This window comes from Equus asinus, chromosome 3, assembly GCF_041296235.1.
Source record: "Equus asinus isolate D_3611 breed Donkey chromosome 3, EquAss-T2T_v2, whole genome shotgun sequence".
NCBI classification, from domain to species: Eukaryota; Metazoa; Chordata; class Mammalia; order Perissodactyla; family Equidae; genus Equus; species Equus asinus.
The window spans coordinates 129,457,221-129,476,299 of NC_091792.1; the positions used below are offsets into that span (position 1 = coordinate 129,457,221).

Consider the following 19,079-nt stretch of genomic DNA (forward strand, 5'->3'; position numbering starts at 1 on the left):
TGCTTTTTTGTTTTTTTAAATATTTCGTATATATTATAAAATATTATTTAACAAGGTCAACATAGTTGAGAACATGAAATGAGCATTCTAGCCTACAACTATGCCATAATTTAGCCATTTCCATACTGTTGAACATTATGTTTGTTACGTCACATATATATACACTTTAATGTTAATTACATTAACATTATAAATACCACTATAGTGAACATATTTGACTATAAATTTTATTTGCATCTCTGATTATTTTCTTGGGGGTAAATTTCTATAAATGGAATCATCGGGCTAATGAGAAGAAACTATTTTCAATGAACACTGTAAAGCTCTTGATATTGTCAAACTGTCTTCCAGAAATGTACTCAATTAGACTTGCCCTCCCATCTGTCCCAACCCATTATATATGACAATGTTGATGTCACGCATACATGTAAAGATTAAGTTCTATCACTTTAAGAAGGTTTAAAATCATAAATATTTCTAGGGAAGCTCAGGAAATAAATTCCCTCCCCCGGCCCCGCCCAGCCCTAACCAATATCAGGTCTCTAAACACAAAAGATGGTACCATCCAACCAACATCGTGCACCACACTCAATCTCTTGGATCTGTTTTTGGGAGATACATATAGAAGGCCTGCGTTCATTCGCTGGGTATTTATTATCACCACTTTTGTTCATTTCTGTACTATGTGCTTCAGGAGAACAAAAGAATATCTTTTCATTGTCTATGAGAAGCTTAATTTAGTCAATGTGTCCAGACAAACAACAAACTCAAAAATACTGAGCGTTGCATTAGGTCCATTAATTGCTCAAGGTCTGTTTCTTCTTCATTAAAGTGAAAGGTTCAGTTTGAACCTTGTCCATTTCTAAAGCGTGTCTGAGGTGGTTTTTAGTAAAAATACATGAGCACATGAGGTAGTAACCACAACACCAAAGATCATATGTAGATGGCTGCACCGAACTGTGAACATGATGTGTTGTATAACTCCCATCATCCAGCAATGAAAGCGCATCAGTTCTTTATGAGAGAAAAGTTTCCCTGCACTAAATACTAGGAAAAACTTTTAAGTTAATCATTTTTTAAATGTAAAAGTAAAGTAATAAGAAAATCCTTCAAGATGGCCTCTAAGGTTTCTTGTAGCTCTAACATCTATAATGCACAAGTAATAGATAAAATACCACGTGCTGAGGACCCCAAAGCAAGGAAATGGTCAGTGGGCTTCAGAGGGATTGGTAGAACCATGACTAGAATCTCACTTCTGCCCACTCTTCATCCTCACCCTGACACCCATTGCTCCCCAAATGCACGCACACTAAAAGTCTGCACTGGCACTGTTCATGGATTTTTATCAGACTTTCAAACTTTGGAACACACCAAACAAGTTAAAGGAGTGAAGAAGTTCATGAATATTTACCTATGCTTCACCATTACCACCGACACCTACCAGAAATGGTAAAATTGTCTGATTCAACTACTGAGCTGCACTGAACAATTTCAGGGAGACCAGGCCAAACTTTGGCAAGAAAGTGCACCACTGGCCAGTTGATCTTTCTCTCTGAGGTAATATTTCTTTCCAGTTTTGAGAAATAATTGACATACACCACTGTAAAGTTTAAAATGTACAGCATGAGGGTTTGACTTATGTATATTGTGAAGTGATTATCACAATAGGTTCAGCTAACATCCATCATCATATAGATACAATACAGTTTAAAGCAATCTCTGAGGTAGATTGTCCCTTACGTATTAACATAGAGTGGACACTTCATAAATATTTGTTGGAGTCCTTTCTACTCAGATTTTGTGCCACTTTGTTCTGATCTGTTTTGTCACATGTCTCTTTCATTTGTTCTGTACTTAAAAAAAAGATATTTATAGATATTGGAATAACTTCCCAAATCTAAAAGCACAAAGGAATTGTAATGGTGCCTCAGACTAGCTCTAATCTTTTTTTTTTTTAAGATCAGCACCTGAGCTAACAACCGTTGCCAATTTTCTTTTTTTTTTTTTTCCTGCTTTATCTCCCCCAACCCCCCCATACATAGCTGTATATCTTAGTTGCAGGTCCTTCTAGTTGTGGGATGTGGGAACCTAACCACTCGGCCACGGAGCCGGTCCCAGACCAGCTCTAATCTTAATCTTGCAACGAGGACACTTTTTGACTAGATTTCACATAGTTATTTAAAAATCTCATTTGCTAAGATATTGACCATTTGTCTCTCTCTGCAATTTGAACTGCAAACATGAAGAAAAAAGCTGCATAACCTAGAACATCATTTTTCTAATCATTTTCTCTTAAAAATCCATACTCCTTCCTCCTTTTTTTCCATATATTACCTGTGTTGGTTTTCCATGACTGTCTTTTTTTATTGCGGTAAATATGCATAACATAAAATTTACCATTTTTAGGTGTGCAGTTCAGAAACATTAAATACATTCACATTATTCTGCAAATATCACAACCATCCATCTCCAGAACTTTCTCCTCTTCCCAAACTGAAACTCTGTACCCATTAAACAATAACTCCCCATTCCTCCCTCCCCCCACCCTCTGGTAACCACCATTCTCCTGTCTCTATGAATTTGACTATTCCAGGTATCTCATATAAGTGGAATTATACAATATTTGTCCTTCTGTGTCTGCTTTATTTCCTGGTGTCTTCAACATTCATCCATGTTGTAGCATGTGTCAGAATTTCCTTCCTTTTTAAGGCTAAATAATATTCCATTGTGTGTATATACCACATTTTGTTTCCCAGTCATGGATTGATGAACCTTTGGGCTATTTCCACCTTTTGGCTATGGGACGGGCGTACAAATATCTGTTTGAGTCCTCGCTTTCAATTCTTCGGGGTGTATACCTAGTCGTGGAATTGGTGGATCATCTGATAATCTTGTGTTAAAATTTTTGAGGAACCTCAAAACTGTTTTCCACAGCAGCTGCACCACTTCACATTTTCCACCAGCAAGCACAAGGGTTCCAATTTCTCCACATCCTTGCCAACACTTCTTGTTTTCTGTTTGTTTTTTCTATAACAGCCATCCTAGTGGGTGTGCACTGGTATCTCATTGTGGCTTTGATTTGCATTTCCCTAATGATTAGTGTTGTTGGGCATCTTTTCATATGCTTGTTGGCTATTTGTGAGTCATCTTTGGAGAAATGCCTATTCAGCCCTTTGCCTATTTTTAAATTGGTTCGTTTGTTTTGTTGTTGTTGCATTGTAGGAATTCTTTATATACTCTGGGTATTAATTCCTTAAGATTGTAAGAGGTTATTTTCCCCCATTTCATGGGTTACCTTTTCACTCTGCTGATAGTGTCCTTTGATTCACAAAAGGTTTTCATTTTGATGCAATCCAATGTATCTACTTTTTTCTTCTGTTACCTGTGCTTTTGGCGTCATGTTCAAGAAATCAATGCCAAATCCAATGTCTTGAAGCTTCTCCTTTATATTTTCTTCTAAGAGTTTTACAGCTTTAGCTCTTACATTGAGGTCTTTGATGCCTTTTGAGTCAATTTCTGTATATGGTGTAAGGTGAGGGCCAGGATTCTTTTTAAAGAGGTACTTGTCACTCCCACCAAGTCTCAGTGAAGATGAGTGTCAGCCAGTTAGGCAAGTGGCACACATTCACGCCTAACGCTCATCTTCACTGACTTTTCTTCCAGGTGTAAGGCTTGGGTGGTTTCCCAACAGACAGGTGAGAGAAAGCCAAAGCAAGTGGGGAACTAACAATTCAGCTGGCTCAGCTCTCGTAACCAGGATACAGCCGTGAGGCAGAGGCTGGGATCAGCAAATGTTTTGACGTAAACATGCTTGATGAAACCCGCAACCAAAGAACAGCAGAGGTAGATAGAGTTTTAGGCTAAGAAGAAAAAAGGGAGTGTGTGCCTGTGTCTGTGTTATGTATGTACTTACACTTGGCAGCAGAGGGAAGGAGAGAGGACACCCCACGCTGAATGTGGCTGTGAACTGTGGGCTACAGTAAATAAAAACATCTTTTGTACAAAAATAAATTTCTCTCCATGCTGCTGTAGAGAAACAAAACTAGGTTAGCCACAGTTATGTGGGCAAACCGTGTTTCCAAAACAGTTATCCCAGTTCTCTTATTGTGGACAGAACCTAGGTGTGCTTCCAATATAAGATGTGAAGGTCTGCCTCGCCTTCACTTGCAGAATCTTGAGAAATAAGAAGAAACCCCGACACTGTGGAAGCTGCCTCACCTAGTATCACCAAGACCAAAGGTCTGTGCTGGACTGGCTGCTCTCTTGACGGGCTTAGAGATAACAGCGCCACACTAATATAACTCACAGTTGCAGGATTCTCCACATGAATTAGATTCTCAACATTAGAAACCTTGGTATTGGCAGTTGGATGCCCAAATCCCTAATAAATTAGTGTTAAATCTACTCATACTCTGGCTTCAAGACCTATGAGCGACAAACTGGGACCTAACCCGCCCCCTCTTGGTTTTCATAGGGACTGGTTTATCAAGGATAAACTGTTTGCCACTGTGGATTCTCTGCCATTAAAGAGGATTTGGAGAAAGAGGAAATAACCAGCTAAATTTTCTGATGCAGGGTGGGATAAGATAAGCCATGCTTTTCAAAAACAGTTGCAAGACTGGTATAACTTATTTCCTTTGAAGCAATAAAGTCATTTCACAGTTTATCAACTCAAAGAATATCCAGTATTTCTCTGTGAGCCTGGGAATAAAGGACTAGCCCCAATCAGGGGCATTTTGTCTTAGTTTTTCAATTGAAATATTAACTCAAGTCCACCCAATGAAAGTACAGAGTACATGAGACCTAAACAGCAATTAATTCCAACAGTCGTCCTAGGAGTTTAATATTCATGGAAAATCCTGAGCTTCCTGACACCTAAACATTTCATTCTAAATGCTCTAGGTTCAGTAAAACTCTAGATATATATTTTCTCCTCCTTTCCCTTCTTAAAATTTAAGTCTATATTTCATGAGTTTCTTTAACTAATATAGTTCTGCTTTCTGTGTAACTTTTATCGTCTGTAACTTTCATGTAAATTTCTGACTAACTTTGCCGTGTTAAATTATAAAGATTGAGAACACTGGTTCTCCTCCTCTCTTTCTCCTCCTCCTCCTGCTTTTCATAAATATCTTTCCTCAGAATAGAGCAGCTTTGTTTTTTCCAAATATCTGCAAATTCTACCTCAAAAAATTATAAATTTAGCATTCAAATAATTCATAACTGACAAATTATCTTCTCTTCCCTAGTTTTCAACCATATATTACTACATTTCGTTCAAATGGTGAATACCCAATAAAAAGCGATCTGTGTGTGTGTTTTATTTAAACAAGGATTAAAGCAAACAGCTAATCAGACAGGAGCATTACTCTATTTCTGTATGTTACTCTGGGGGACTTGTTAACCAAGGTAATTACATTGGAAAAACAGGGATATTAAATGAGAATTTAAGAGGAGAAAGAGAAAAAAATGATTAAGAAAAAGAAAAGGCGGAGGAAACATGAATAAGGAGGAAAGACTGGCAGGCGGTAGTGATTTTTTTCCCCATTAAAACTAGGGGTACCTGTGCTGCTTCCGTCGTCTTCCCCCCAGGGAGGACTGTATTTAAGTCACCTGTTCTCCTTTAGTGCCGCTCTCTTCTTAGCGTGTAAGTGAAATATAGTCCACAGCCACTTTCCGAGAAATACTAGACGTGTCATGGAACAGTGTCCTCCTCTGTCATCATCTCACTGTGCTAAGCGATGGCAGTCAGCAAAGTGTCTGGCTCATAAAAATGCTCAATAAAGTGGATTTTGATTTTCATGATTTTAATTAATTCATTCTATTACAAGATCATTGTGTATGTATTACATTTGCGATATTGTGGCATATAATATAATTAGTTCTAAGTGTAGGAGGATAAAGAGAGCTTCACCCTTGCAGAATTTCCATTTGTCTCTAAATATAATTAAACCAGACATGCAGATTCCCAGTCCTTGTCTACCTGTTATAGCTGGGTTCCTCCTTGGGTTCTGTTTTGACCTATGGTCCAGTGTTGCTTGTAGACTTTACTAAGCGACTGTCATAGCTTTGGCGCTCAATAAAATGTTTGTTGAAAGAACGTATGAATAATCTTATGTGGCTGCCCATCTTTGCTCATGGTGTTCCCTCTGCTCCCTCTTCCTCTCCCTCCTTCTTCTACCCTTTGTAGACTAGGAACCCCAGGAACTGTGCAGTAGTCATCACTGTATCCCCAAATACCTAGTATGGCCTGGCATACAGCAAGTATTCAATCAGTGTTTGAATGAATGAATGAATGAATCTATCCACAAAGGTCATTTGATCATCTGTCCCATCAAATCCTTGCCTTTTGCCTAAGGGGTAGGGAGGTTGATCTTAGTACCAGTGAATTGACTGTGTCCTAGGAGCACATTTTTAGTGATTGTTCATAGTATGTCTTTAAAAAAAAAAACTCTGAATCGTAAGTGAGGCTTTCTACATTATTGAAGAAACCAGCAGTGACATTTGAGAAAGGTCCAAGCCTTAAAAACCATAATGTCAGCAGTATTCACGTGTCCGTGAAGCAAAGGGGTCTGAATTTAAATGAAGCACTTCAGTAGCTTGGCGGATCCTTGGCCTGATTGCAGAAGTGGTGTTTGTGTGACCCAGGCCTGTCAGTTCGCCTCTGATGATAAATCAATTCGACAACCGAAGCAGTGTGATAGGGCTTCATGGTGGTAACTGTTTGGCTTGAAAAATTAAATTGATAGGTTTTCAGCCAAATTAAATGAGTAGTTTGGTATCATAGAGACACTACTTTGGACCTTTAAAACATGTTGTGCATTTCTCAGTCCTGACAGCCTTGACAATAAGAGCCAGATCAAGACATTGAGCCCAGGCTGGAGGTGGAGAGTATAAAATAACAACTTCTCCTACTATTTAATTAGTACCTGCCATGTGCAAGTATATAATCTGTTTACAGCTCCAAGATAGTCAGGCTTAATCAGTAATTCTTAGCAGTGAGAAATTTTTGGTTGTCAAAACCTGGAGGGTTGGGGGGCTTCTGGCATCTAGTGGGCAGAGGGCAGGGATGCTATGAAACATCCTGCAATGCACAGGACAGCCCCCCACAACATAGAATTATCACACCCAAAATGTCACTAGGAAACAAGGTTAAGAAATCCTGTGTTAAACGATACCTAAGGTCCCTTTGCAACTCAAATTCTGGGATTTTGTGAAATTAGATAATGTATGTGAAAATTTTATAAATTGCAAAACACTATATATATTCAAGCTATTATTATATGATATAAGCCATTGCTGTTTCTCCTTCTTCCTTCTCCTTTCTGGCATCTGTCTCCTAGTCAGCCTTTCTGTTCCTTGCCAGATCCTCAAAGGTTTAGGTCAAAGGAGCTAAGATAAGGGGTGAAGCTAGAAATCCCTGCACTGCTGGTTCACAATTTGGGAAAATGTTAATCCAGGAGGCAGATGTGTGTTGAATTTATGGGTTTCACTTTTTTCAGCGTTACCCCCAAAGACCTATTGAGAAGAGTCTAAGTATGTAATCCTTATTTAAAGGGAACCAGATAACAGATTCTTAACAGGTGTTTGTGCTGCCAAACTCCTACAGAAAATACCTCCACTCTCCCCTTCTTGGGCGGTGGCTGTACCCCTCTTGTGGTCTACAGGCAGTGTCCCTGGGAACCCACAGTGAAATGCCTCATCTTCAGGGATGTGTTGATAGAAATGCCTGGGAAAAGTGAGCCTCTTGGCTTTGGCTCTGTTTATCCAACACAATCATTCACTGAATGATGTGTTTTGCTATAACAAAATCTGTACTAGCAGTTGAAGACCCAGTATGAATGAACTCTTCTCAGATTAGCCAGGAGCAGACAGGAGGGATGGCCCAGCATGTCATTATTCCGCTGCCTCTTTAGCCTTTCAGGATTTTACCTAAATAAGAGAGTCATGGAAGGACTTTTGTGTGTCCCAAGGGCCATGCCTTCAAATAGCAAGAGATTGCCAGTTGAGACAGGAAAAAAAAGAGCCTGTGCTTCAGTCCCCAGCTTCACCTTTGGTACTCTGCCTCCATTTTGAGCGGAACTCCTTTTACACTTTCAGACTCTGAGGGAACAGAAATGTCCCAGTGCCAGAGGCCTGCCTGGTGGTGGGAGTGTTCTCTCTGCTGTTTACTCTAATGGGTGGTGGTAACTTGGCCCAGGACAGTAACATAAATGCCCAGGGTGAGGCCAAATCTCGGAAACTTTTTGGAGAAGCTGGCCTTCCATTTTTTCCTCCCTGATTTGTGGCATTAAATGTCATTTAATCCTGGCACCAATCCTCTGGAATGGATGCTATTACTGGAACCATCTTAGAGATGTGGAAATGGAGCTCAGGCAATTTGCCTCCTAGGACACAGCTAGTAAGTGACACAGTCATGATTTGAACTCACATTTCTTTGACTCCAGAGTCTTCACTCTTAACCAGTATGGTATGTATTTTAATATCTGTACATTGTGTATGTGAGGTCATGCCTAAGAAGTGACTGTAGTCAAGACAAAAATTTTGTGGTATAAATAAGGGACATCAAAATAGAAATGTAACTGCAAACAGAGATAGAATTACCGCTTAGATAAATACATTGTACAACCTTCCACTGAATTAAATTCCAGCTAGATACTGGAAGTCACTGCTCCCCACTGAATATATCTTCAAATTGCAATGTGTCCATTGGTCAGCAAATAAAACTCTTCCAAGAATTCCAAATTGCATATTAATCTCAAACACACACACACACACACACACACACACCCACCCCGAGAGCTGTGAACCAAAGTTAACTGGTAGTTTGGATAATTCTAGAGTAAACTCATGCCTCTTTTTGATCCTAGGCAAAGACTGGTTGGTAAACATTGGAAATATTTCCCAGTACAATGGTACCCCTTGCCCTCTAAAACATCTCAGCTCAAAGTGAAAATCCTACTGAAAGGTACATGCTCTGAACCAGCACTAAGAAGGGAATTCAAATCCTTGATGATTTCTGCTTTAAGTCTGAGTTAACTCTGAAATTTTATTTTACCCTGAGAAGCTCAAACTCAACCTAAAGTAAAGTCTACAAAAAGTCTAGCTAATCATTGAGAATAGTAATAGCTTTATTTAGAAGTATATTTTTCTCTGTTTTGTATGCCCAACTGTGAATAAATGATTTGTTTCAAACACATTGCCGTGTTTGTTTAACACAAGCGGCCTTCAGTGAACACTAATGCATTTTTAGTGTGTACGAGAGGATGGCTCTGTTTGGGAGAGTCCTGCCTCAGGGGATCTGGCATCCACGTGGATGACCGGACCTTCTGCATCCAATGCAGCAAGTTTCTTCAGGTTCTCTGCAAACTGCTCTAGCCAAGGGTTAGGTGAGAAACAGGCTTCCACTTGGGTGCCGGAGCCACGTCACCAGTGGAGAACCACACTGCCAGACAGCTTACCTGCTATGAATGGAATCCGGGAGACTGGACACCAGTCTGCACCAGAACTCGCAGGCTAGGCTTCTCAGGCTGACTGGTTTGAAGTTGGCTCTTGCCTGTTTCCCTGTAAACACAAGAATCCTACATAAGGGCAAGATTCATACCACAAGTTCAAAAATCTTTTTTTTTTTTTTTTAAGTTCAAATTTCTTATGCTCACATTTCTGGAGCATTTAGTGCTAGGTTCTGCACGACGAGCTTCACATGGATCATTTCATTTACTCCTCACCACAGGCCTATGGTAGCAATCACTTAGCGGCAGCTGTGGTACCAACTCTAATCCAGACTGTCAGGGTTCAAGTGCCAGCTCTGATGCTCATGACTGAGAATCTGATTAACCTCTCTGTGCCTCAGTTTCCTTATGAGTACAAAATGCCTTAATTCTCAACTCCAGTATCTGGAGCATAATTCTTTAGCTCTGTTAACTCTGAGGTAAGCTCTTTGAAGGACAAGGTCCACCAATGCTGGCACATAGTAGGTGCTCAATAAGTATTTGCCGAATGAATGAATAAATGAACACAAACCCTTCTATGTCTCTTTTGAAATCAAAAGAAAGTACTGTTTACATAGAAGTGTTAGGAGCTGAGCCAACAACCTCCCCAGAGATCTCTTCTTCCAGGTTTCATCTCTGTGACCGTGCAGTTAAATGGAAAACAGCTTTGGATGGCCAGGGGGGTGGGGTGGGGAGGAGGTGGAGAGGCAGCTCAAGAAGACTGTCTTATATGTTATGTGTTAGAATTTAAAAATTGGTCCTGATATCAAGTCATTGCTCAGCATAGGAAGCAGGGAGAAGTGACTGTGCTACTTAGCAGCAGGAAACTGTGTTTGATGTTCTCTGCACATCTCTTAGCACAGAGGTCAGCAAACTTTTTCTATGCCTGGCCAGATGGTAAATATTTTAGGTTTTGTGGGCTATACGATCTCTGTCTAAACTATTCACCTCTGTCCTTATAGTGCAAAAGGAGACGTAGATAATACATTAAAAAAGGTGGGGGGGGGGGCGGGAGAGGGTTTGGCTGTGTTCTCATAAGACTTTATTTATAAACACAAATGGCAGGCTATATTTGGCCTACTGCCGTAGTTTACTAAATGCTGGCCGAAAGCATGTCTAATTGTAATAAACTGCACATTTTGTTCCATCTCTTAGAGACTCTTCTTCATATTAGCTGTATAGTTCCCTTTTTTAAGGCATTAAGTAAATCATTTATCTTTTATATAGCTAAGCCTTTGGCCTCAAAAATTCATTGACCAGCACATCATATAATTTGTTTAACTATGGTATATTAGACATAAAGATAAGGAAAAAGGAGTTTGCAGACCATAAGATTTTCTTGAATATGTTAAACTGACTCAGTATACCATTTTGTGTGTGTGTGTATGTATGTGTGTGAGGAAGATTGTTGCTGAGCTACCATCCGTACCAATCTTCCTCTATTTTACGTGTGATGCTGCCATAGTGTGGCTTGATGAGCGGTGCTAGGTCCGTGCCTGGGATCCCCACCTGTGAACCCCGGGCCACCAAAGCAGAGCACACAAACTTAACCACCATGCCACCAGGCTGGCCCCTCAGTGTACCATTTTTTAATGAGCTCCAGTGAAATCCTAATTTTATGGAATCTTATTTTTGTCCTTTTTTGCACCTCTGAGCTGTCTTGAGCTTTTTGTTTACTGTGGTAAAATATGCATAACAAAATTTACCACCTTAACCACTTATAAGTGTACAGACAGTAGCATTAAGTACTTTCACCTTGTGACTCCATTATCATCCATCTCCAAAGCTTTTTCATCATCCCTAAGTGATGATCCCATTCTGCTTTCTGTCTCTATGAATTTGACTAATCTAGGTACTGCATATAAGTGGAATCATACAGTGGTTGTCCTTTTGTGTCTGGCATATTTCACTTAGCACAATATCTTCGTGGTTCATCCATGTTGTAGCATGTGTCAGAATTTCCTTCCTTTTTAAGACTGAATAATATTCCATTGTGTATATATACTACATTTTCTTCATCCATTCATGCATCAATGGACTTTTGGAGTTGTTTCCATCTTTTTTGGCTATTGTGAATAATACTGTTATGATCATTGGTATACAAATATCTGTTGGAGTCTTTGTTTTCAATTCTTTTTGGTATATACCCAGTAGAGGAATTGGTGGATCATATGATAATTCTGTTTATGTTTTTGAGGAACCGCCACACTGTTTTCCAGAGCAGCTGCACCATTTTACATTCCCCCTATCAATGCGCGAGGGGTCCAATTTCTCCACATCCCCACCAACACTTATTTTTTTGTTTTGTTTTGTTTGTTTGTTTTTTGCTGGGGAAGATTTGCCCTGAGCTAACATCCATGCCATCTTCCTCTATTTGTTTAGTATGTGGGCCACCAGCACAGCATGGCTGCTAACAGAGCAATGTAGGTCCACAACTGGGAACCGAACCCAGGCCCCTACAGCAGAGTGTACTGAATTTAACCACTAGGCCACTGGGGCTAGCTCTGTTTTTTTAATAATAGCCATGCTAATGGGTGTGAAGTGGTATCTCACTGTGGTTCTCACTTGCTTTTATGCCAATATTTGTATTTAGTGTAAAAGACAATTAATTTACATACTACATGAATCAATGTCTGATGCAAATTAGATTTATATATGCATGTATATATACAAAGATATATCTGTGATTTATTCCTCTCCTGGCGCCAAAATTATGTGACATGGCTTCCAAGAATATGTAAACAATAAGATGAATAATATAAATAACTAAATTCATGGCACTGGGAATATAACAGACTAAAAAATGAAACTATAGCCAAAATTAAATCAACTTGAGAATGTGTTGTAATGTCCTATACAGTTACTAAAATTGAAGTGAAAAATTCAATCTTGAATTTCCTGGTGGCCAAAGAAAAAGGGAAAGAGGGTCAATAACCTCATTTGTTGGTTCAATGGTGCATTTGTTACAGATGACAAAAACTCAGGAGAAAAGGCTTTTCTTTATCCATAGATGTAAGATACTAGCTATAACTTTGTTTTTGTTTTTTTTTTTCTGCTTTATCTCCCCAAACCCCCCTGTACATAGCTGTATATCTTAGTTGCAGGTCCTTCTAGTTGTGGGATGTGGGACACCGCCTCAATGTGGCCTGACGAACAGTGCCATGTCCACGCCCAGGATCCGAACCCTGGGCCACCACAGCAGAGGGGGCGAACTTAACCACTCGGCCACGGAGCCGGCCCCCAAGCTATAACTTTGTTTCTTCCTTTTTTTTTTGCTGAGGAAGATTCCCCCCTGAGCTAACATCCATTGCCAGTCTTCCTCTTTTTTCCTCTTTATGTGAGCCGCTGCCAAAGCATGGCCACTAAGAAACAAATGGTGTAGGTCCATGCCCGGGATCTGAACCCAGGCTGCTGAAATGGAGCATGCCAAACTCAACCACTAGGCCACCAGGGCTGGCCCTAGCTATAACTATTTTAAAACAGGGGCCAGCCCCATGGCTGAGTGGTTAAGTTCGTGCACTCAACTTTGGCAGCCCAGGGTTTTCCACTTTGGATCCTGGGTGTGGACATGGCACTACTCATCAGGCCATGCTGAGGCGGCGTCCCACATAGCACAACCAGAAGGACCTAAAACTAGAATATACAGCTATGTACTGGGGGCTTTGGGGAGAAGAAGAAGAAAAAAAGAAAAGAAAAGAAAAGAAAAAAATGATTGGCACCAGTAGTTAGCTCAAGTGCTAATCTTTAAAAAAAAAGAGAGAGATCATTTTGTTACCGACACCAGCAGATTGCAGACTGAAAGCAAACAGAATTTTTGATAAAATTAATGGGGTTGTAATCGCAAATGACTCTCATAGCCTGATCATTATGAGACTTTTTGTGTGTAAACTGGTAGTTTCAGAGTCCAATTAGGAAAACAAAAAGTCAACTCTACACATCTCAGCAGACCAATAAGGTCCATTCCTTTGGACTTGAGTCAATGTTTTATGTAGTACAACATGTAAGGTCTTAAATTGCTTCATACATGTTTATATATGTACCTGGCATTTCCTTCCCAGATCACAGATTATAAACACACACATATTTGCAAATAGTCTTTTTACATATATCCTTATTTTCCATTTGGAAGGAGACGAAGATCTTCATGTTCAAATCTGATACTGAAATCTCTGTTTCAGGGTGAAACTACAAGAAATAATGTATCATTTTCAAATTTACACCAGAAAAAAAAAACTTCATGGTAACTGAATACGTTGTCAAACCAGCTTTCAAGTACTTGAAAAGCAAAGCAAATAAAACATAACAATAGAAGCCATATCAAACAGATGTTTTTAAAGAACTGAGAAAATGTCAAAATTACTCTGAAATTGAAAGACTTGGTCTGAAGTTTTACCCAGAAGTTTGGATGAAAGATAATAACTGACATTTCTTGAACATTTTCAGTGTTCTACACACAGTTCAAAGTGCTTTGTGTCTCTTAACTCACTCACTCCACTAAACTGAATACTGTCATTGTGATTGCCATTTTAGCGATAAAGGAAACTGGGCACGGAGCAGCGAGGTATCCTTGCTCCAGGTCTTACAACTAGGCGTGTTCGAGCTGGGATTAACATACAACCATGCACTCTGGCTCCAGAGGCCTCACCCTTCCCCACTAAGCTTTACTGCCCCTGCTGTTACAGCAAATGAACCAGAGAACTATCGATTTGGCCAACTGGCAAATAAACATTTCAGATTTCCGTTGTGTGCTCTAATTTGTTTCGTTTTTCTTTAGATGGTCAAACTCACCTTAATTACCCTTGAAATTTTCCCCTAATATTCTTGTATACCACTCCTAGTGGTAATTTTTTTCAAACTAAATGATGCTCCAGGTTCTAGTTGAATGTTGAAACCTTACGCAGCCATTAAAAATTATGTTTTGGCAGAGTTTGAAGAACACAGAGGAGTGCTTATGAAATGACGGAAAGCGACACGATGTAAATTTGTTGGAAGCCAAGCTCCAGCCCTCCCCCCAAAAAAATCAATTATAAAAAATGGGAAAAAATTAATATATATTAATTGTGGCTATCACTTGGTAGAATTAGGAATGATTTCTCTTCTTCATTTTCCATAAAATTTACTTGAGAATTTTCATAGTCCAAAAATGAAATAAACTTCATTTTTTAAAAAGCCAGTCAGAGCCTTTCTTTACAAAAGCACAGTATGAAGATACTAGTGATGATCTTAGTGTATAATTTAAAATCATTTCCACAGAGCTCTGTGCCGTATGAGTGAAGGCAACACAGTGTAGACCTGCACTGTGATATGTGGCTATTTAAAGTTAAGTAAAATGAAAAACTCAGTGCATCAGTCACACTAGCCCCATTTCATATGCTCAGTAGCCACACGAGGCTAGTGACAGCTTTTCCATCATCACAGAAAGTTCTGTTGCACAGCACTGGTTTAGAAGAAAGAACACAGAATCTGGAGCCAGACGACTTGGAATCAAGTCTTGATACGAGCTGATACTTGCTGTATGAAATGGGCAATTTACTCGACCTCTCTGAGCCTATTTCCCCATAAACATACTGGAAGTAATGATACTATCACTTACTATGTTAAGGAGATTAAGAAGATCAAATAAGAAAATGCACATGACAGTTTTCTGAAAACTACAGTATGGTTTACCAGGTAATTGCTGCTTCACAAGTCCCTCAGTTTGAACTTAATCTAGCTCTTTGTGGACTGATTCTCAATCCATGAATGGTTCATACCAAGAATTTGACTGAATGACACCATAAAAATCAGACTTAGCAGCTCTTACCACAGTTCCCAGGCCAAGTCCTCTGCAATATCGATGTTCCATTTCTTCCTGGTAAAAAGCTTCAGCACACAGCTCTGTTATCTGTCCTGTATAATAACACCTCCTCAAAGTTTTCCTTAGCAATATAAATACACTGCTTTGTTTCCATTCCTAAATGAAAAAGGCTGTCCATTCCTAAATGAAAAAGAAAGCAAAGAAAGACGCGATGTGTGCCAAAGAAATAAATGGGGTAAAATGCTATAACTAAAAGGACATCCATCTGAGTTGACAGTGCAGGAATTAGGCAAAACATGTTGCCATTCGCTGCAAGAACGTGAGGTTTTCACTGGCAATTACAGCAGGTTCTCTAGTTCAGAGCTGTTGGGGTACTGATTAAGCGGAAGTACTTGCTCATTCTGATTTTTTTTTCCCCGAGTCACTTCTGGTTTTTCCTGCAAAACAACTTGACTAATTTAGACTGTTTTAGAGCTGCTGCTTTTCCAGAGCGGTCTCCATCTTATTTCTCATTTAACCACCTGATGGTTAAGCGCCAGTCTTGTGTCTTTAAAAAAAGAAACAGAGGGAGCTGGGGGAGTCAAGTGCTGGCTCCGCTCGGGGCAGATTCCACACTCACTCTCCCTTCTGCCTCCCCCAGGTTTCCGCCAGCCGTGGATGCCTTTGACATTATGACCGCAGAGGATTCCACCGCAGCCATGAGCAGCGACTCCGCCGCCGCGTCCTCGGCCAAGGTGCCCGAGGGCGTGGCGGGCGCGCCCAACGAGGCGGCGCTGCTGGCGCTGCTGGAGCGCACGGGCTACAGCATGGTGCAGGAGAACGGGCAGCGCAAGTACGGCGGCCCGCCGCCCGGCTGGGAGGGCCCGCACCCGCAGCGCGGCTGCGAGGTCTTCGTGGGCAAGATCCCGCGCGACGTCTACGAGGACGAGCTGGTGCCCGTGTTCGAGGCGGTGGGCCGCATCTACGAGCTGCGCCTCATGATGGACTTCGACGGCAAGAACCGCGGCTACGCCTTCGTCATGTACTGCCACAAGAACGAGGCCAAGCGCGCCGTGCGCGAGCTCAACAACTACGAGATCCGCCCGGGCCGCCTGCTGGGCGTGTGCTGCAGCGTGGACAACTGCCGCCTCTTCATCGGAGGCATCCCCAAGATGAAGAAGCGCGAGGAGATCCTGGAGGAGATCGCCAAGGTCACCGAGGGCGTGCTCGACGTGATCGTCTACGCCAGCGCTGCCGACAAGATGAAGAACCGCGGCTTCGCCTTCGTGGAGTACGAGAGCCACCGCGCCGCCGCCATGGCGCGCCGCAAGCTCATGCCTGGCCGCATCCAGCTGTGGGGCCACCAGATCGCCGTGGACTGGGCCGAGCCCGAGATCGACGTGGACGAGGACGTGATGGAGACCGTGAAGATCCTCTACGTGAGGAACCTCATGATCGAGACCACGGAGGACACCATCAAGAAGAGCTTCGGCCAGTTCAACCCGGGCTGCGTGGAGCGCGTCAAGAAGATCCGCGACTACGCCTTCGTGCACTTCACCAGCCGCGAGGACGCCGTGCACGCCATGAACAACCTCAACGGCACCGAGCTGGAGGGCTCGTGCCTCGAGGTGACGCTGGCCAAGCCCGTGGACAAGGAGCAATACTCCCGCTACCAGAAGGCGGCCAAGGGCGGTGGCGCGGCCGAGGCGGCGGCGGTGCAGCAGCCCAGCTATGTGTACTCCTGCGACCCCTACACGCTGGCCTACTACGGCTACCCCTATAACGCACTCATCGGGCCCAACAGGGACTACTTCGTGAAAGGTTAGTGGGGGCTATTCTCTGGGTAGGCCCCCGAGAGCTGCATCTACTAGGCCGATGATGTCGTGGGTGTTGTGGATGTAATTTACTGAGCTGGTGGACTTCGACCCTCCTACCCACCCTCATTTGGGTGTCGGTGCTCGGTTCTGTTCTTTGCTGGTGCTAAAGGCATTCACTTCTATAGCATTGAGAGAAATGTAGATCGTTCGTGTGTATGGGGTGACTGGTAAACCGTTGAGGCATGCAAGCTCTTCTTGCATACTGCCTTTCCAGGGCCTACCCAATTTGGGGCTAGTCTGCCAGTCTCTAGGTACTTAGGTTAAAACCTACTTGTGAAATTAAATCTTAAGAATGTTGGGCAGAAAGGGGCGCAGTGTTTTGTTTTGTTTTTTTAAATCATTGGCTACAGTATGATGCAACCAGGTATCATATTGGGAAATAAAAATACCTAGGTTCTGGATCCTACTCTGATTGACTGGCTCTGTGACTTTAGTTAGTCCCTTTAACCTCCCTAGGCCTGTTTTCTCACGCATGCAATGAGGAAGGTGAACCAGCAGATCCCCTTCCAGACCTAGCCTTTTTATGGTCTGAGTGTTGTGGGGTTTTGTTTCTTTTTTTTGTTAAAGTTGCAGTTGCAATCCTAGAAACTCACCCACAAGTTCATCTTTTGCATTTAGCAGACATACCTACGAGGTGAATCTAGGCTGGAACAGAATGTTTGGAGCATCTTACCAGCTCCCAGAAGAGCAAAGATGTAGCCACCTGCAACTTAGACTCAGGGCAAACATCTAAATGCCAAACCCCTTGAGTTAAGGTCAGCCTCCTGTACTGTCACTGTTGGTTGCTCATCATTTTTTGTGTTCTTATCATAAGCAGGCAGCATAAGAGGCCGGGGTCGAGGAGCAGCTGGCAACAGAGCCCCAGGGCCCAGGGGTTCTTACCTCGGGGGATATTCTGCTGGCCGTGGTATATATAGCCGATATCATGAAGGGAAAGGAAAGCAGCAAGAAAAAGGATATGAACTTGTACCAAATTTGGAAATCTCTGCCGTCAATCCAGTTGCCATTAAGCCTGGTACAGGTCAGTATAAACCAGAGTGAGAATGCATCCATTCAGCCAAAACCCCAACTCTCTCTTTGAAGTGACCCCAAGCCTTCCTTGGGCTCTTTCATCTGCACATGGGTTCCCCTTCTCATAGGCAGCCAGGGTTTAGGCAAAGAATGTGGCTTCCTGAGTCTCTTATCTGGAACTTAAGGGGATGGTCTAGCTCTGACCATGTTCAAGTCGAACTTTCCAGTAGTGGGTTTTTCAAATGGGTGCTGCTAGTTGTTAGGCTTTTTCTCAATCTGCGACGTAGTAGGCATGGTTTTGGGGATGTAGGGGTGGAGGGAAATGAAAGAATATGAGTTCTTCTGTGTCTTCTACCAGCTAAAAACTGTCTTTTCCTTACTCAAGCCTATTTCTACCCCAGCCTTCAGAAGTCAGAGGGTGCAGCTTATTGCTGGTTCTGAGAATTGTTGGGAAGGGTAGAAAATTCCCCTTTGGGAGCAAATAGCTCTATTTGTCCTTTGTCATGGTCTTAACAAACCAGAACTCCTGGGAATAAGACAGCAGTGAAAGTTTTTACAGCTGCTAATTCCCAGGATTCTAATTCCCAGCACTCTTTTTCTCCTCTTGCTGGATAGGTAGATGGGGGTTAGGGACACTCAAGTCATTCAAGCCAAGGACCTTAAACTTTGCTTTCACCTCCAGGCACCACAAACCAGCCTGTCAACGTTGTTATTGCCCACTGGTCAGCTAATGTGAGACAGGTCTTCTTTCTGATCCTAACCTGCAAGGAACTTCATTTAGCCCCCTCGTGTGAGCATAGCACAAACTTTCTATTAGCACACACCACGCAAGTAGCCAAGCACATGGAAAATTCAGTCGTGGGCATTTGGAGTGACCCTCCTGCAGACTTCCTGGTGTCACAGAGGGTGGCTCTTTGAGGGAATCTT

The 19,079-nt window shown here is 42.0% G+C and overlaps 1 protein-coding gene across 11 annotated transcripts in view; it reads left to right on the forward strand.

Moving 5' to 3' along the window:
- Positions 1-19,079, forward strand: part of RBM47 (RNA binding motif protein 47) — a 147,637-nt gene that overhangs the window by 120,556 nt on the left and 8,002 nt on the right. For 7 of the 11 annotated variants that reach the window (XM_014857186.3, XM_070505975.1, XM_014857191.3 and 4 more), the window contains 2 exons: positions 15,926-17,085; positions 17,956-18,162. In XM_014857186.3, the coding sequence (XP_014712672.1) occupies positions 15,957-17,085; positions 17,956-18,162 (1,336 nt within the window). In that variant the 5' untranslated portion in view covers positions 15,926-15,956. The remainder of the gene's footprint in view (positions 1-15,925; positions 17,086-17,955; positions 18,163-19,079) is intronic. The other 4 variants (XM_070505977.1, XM_044767724.2, XM_070505978.1 and 1 more) reach the window with 1 other exon arrangement.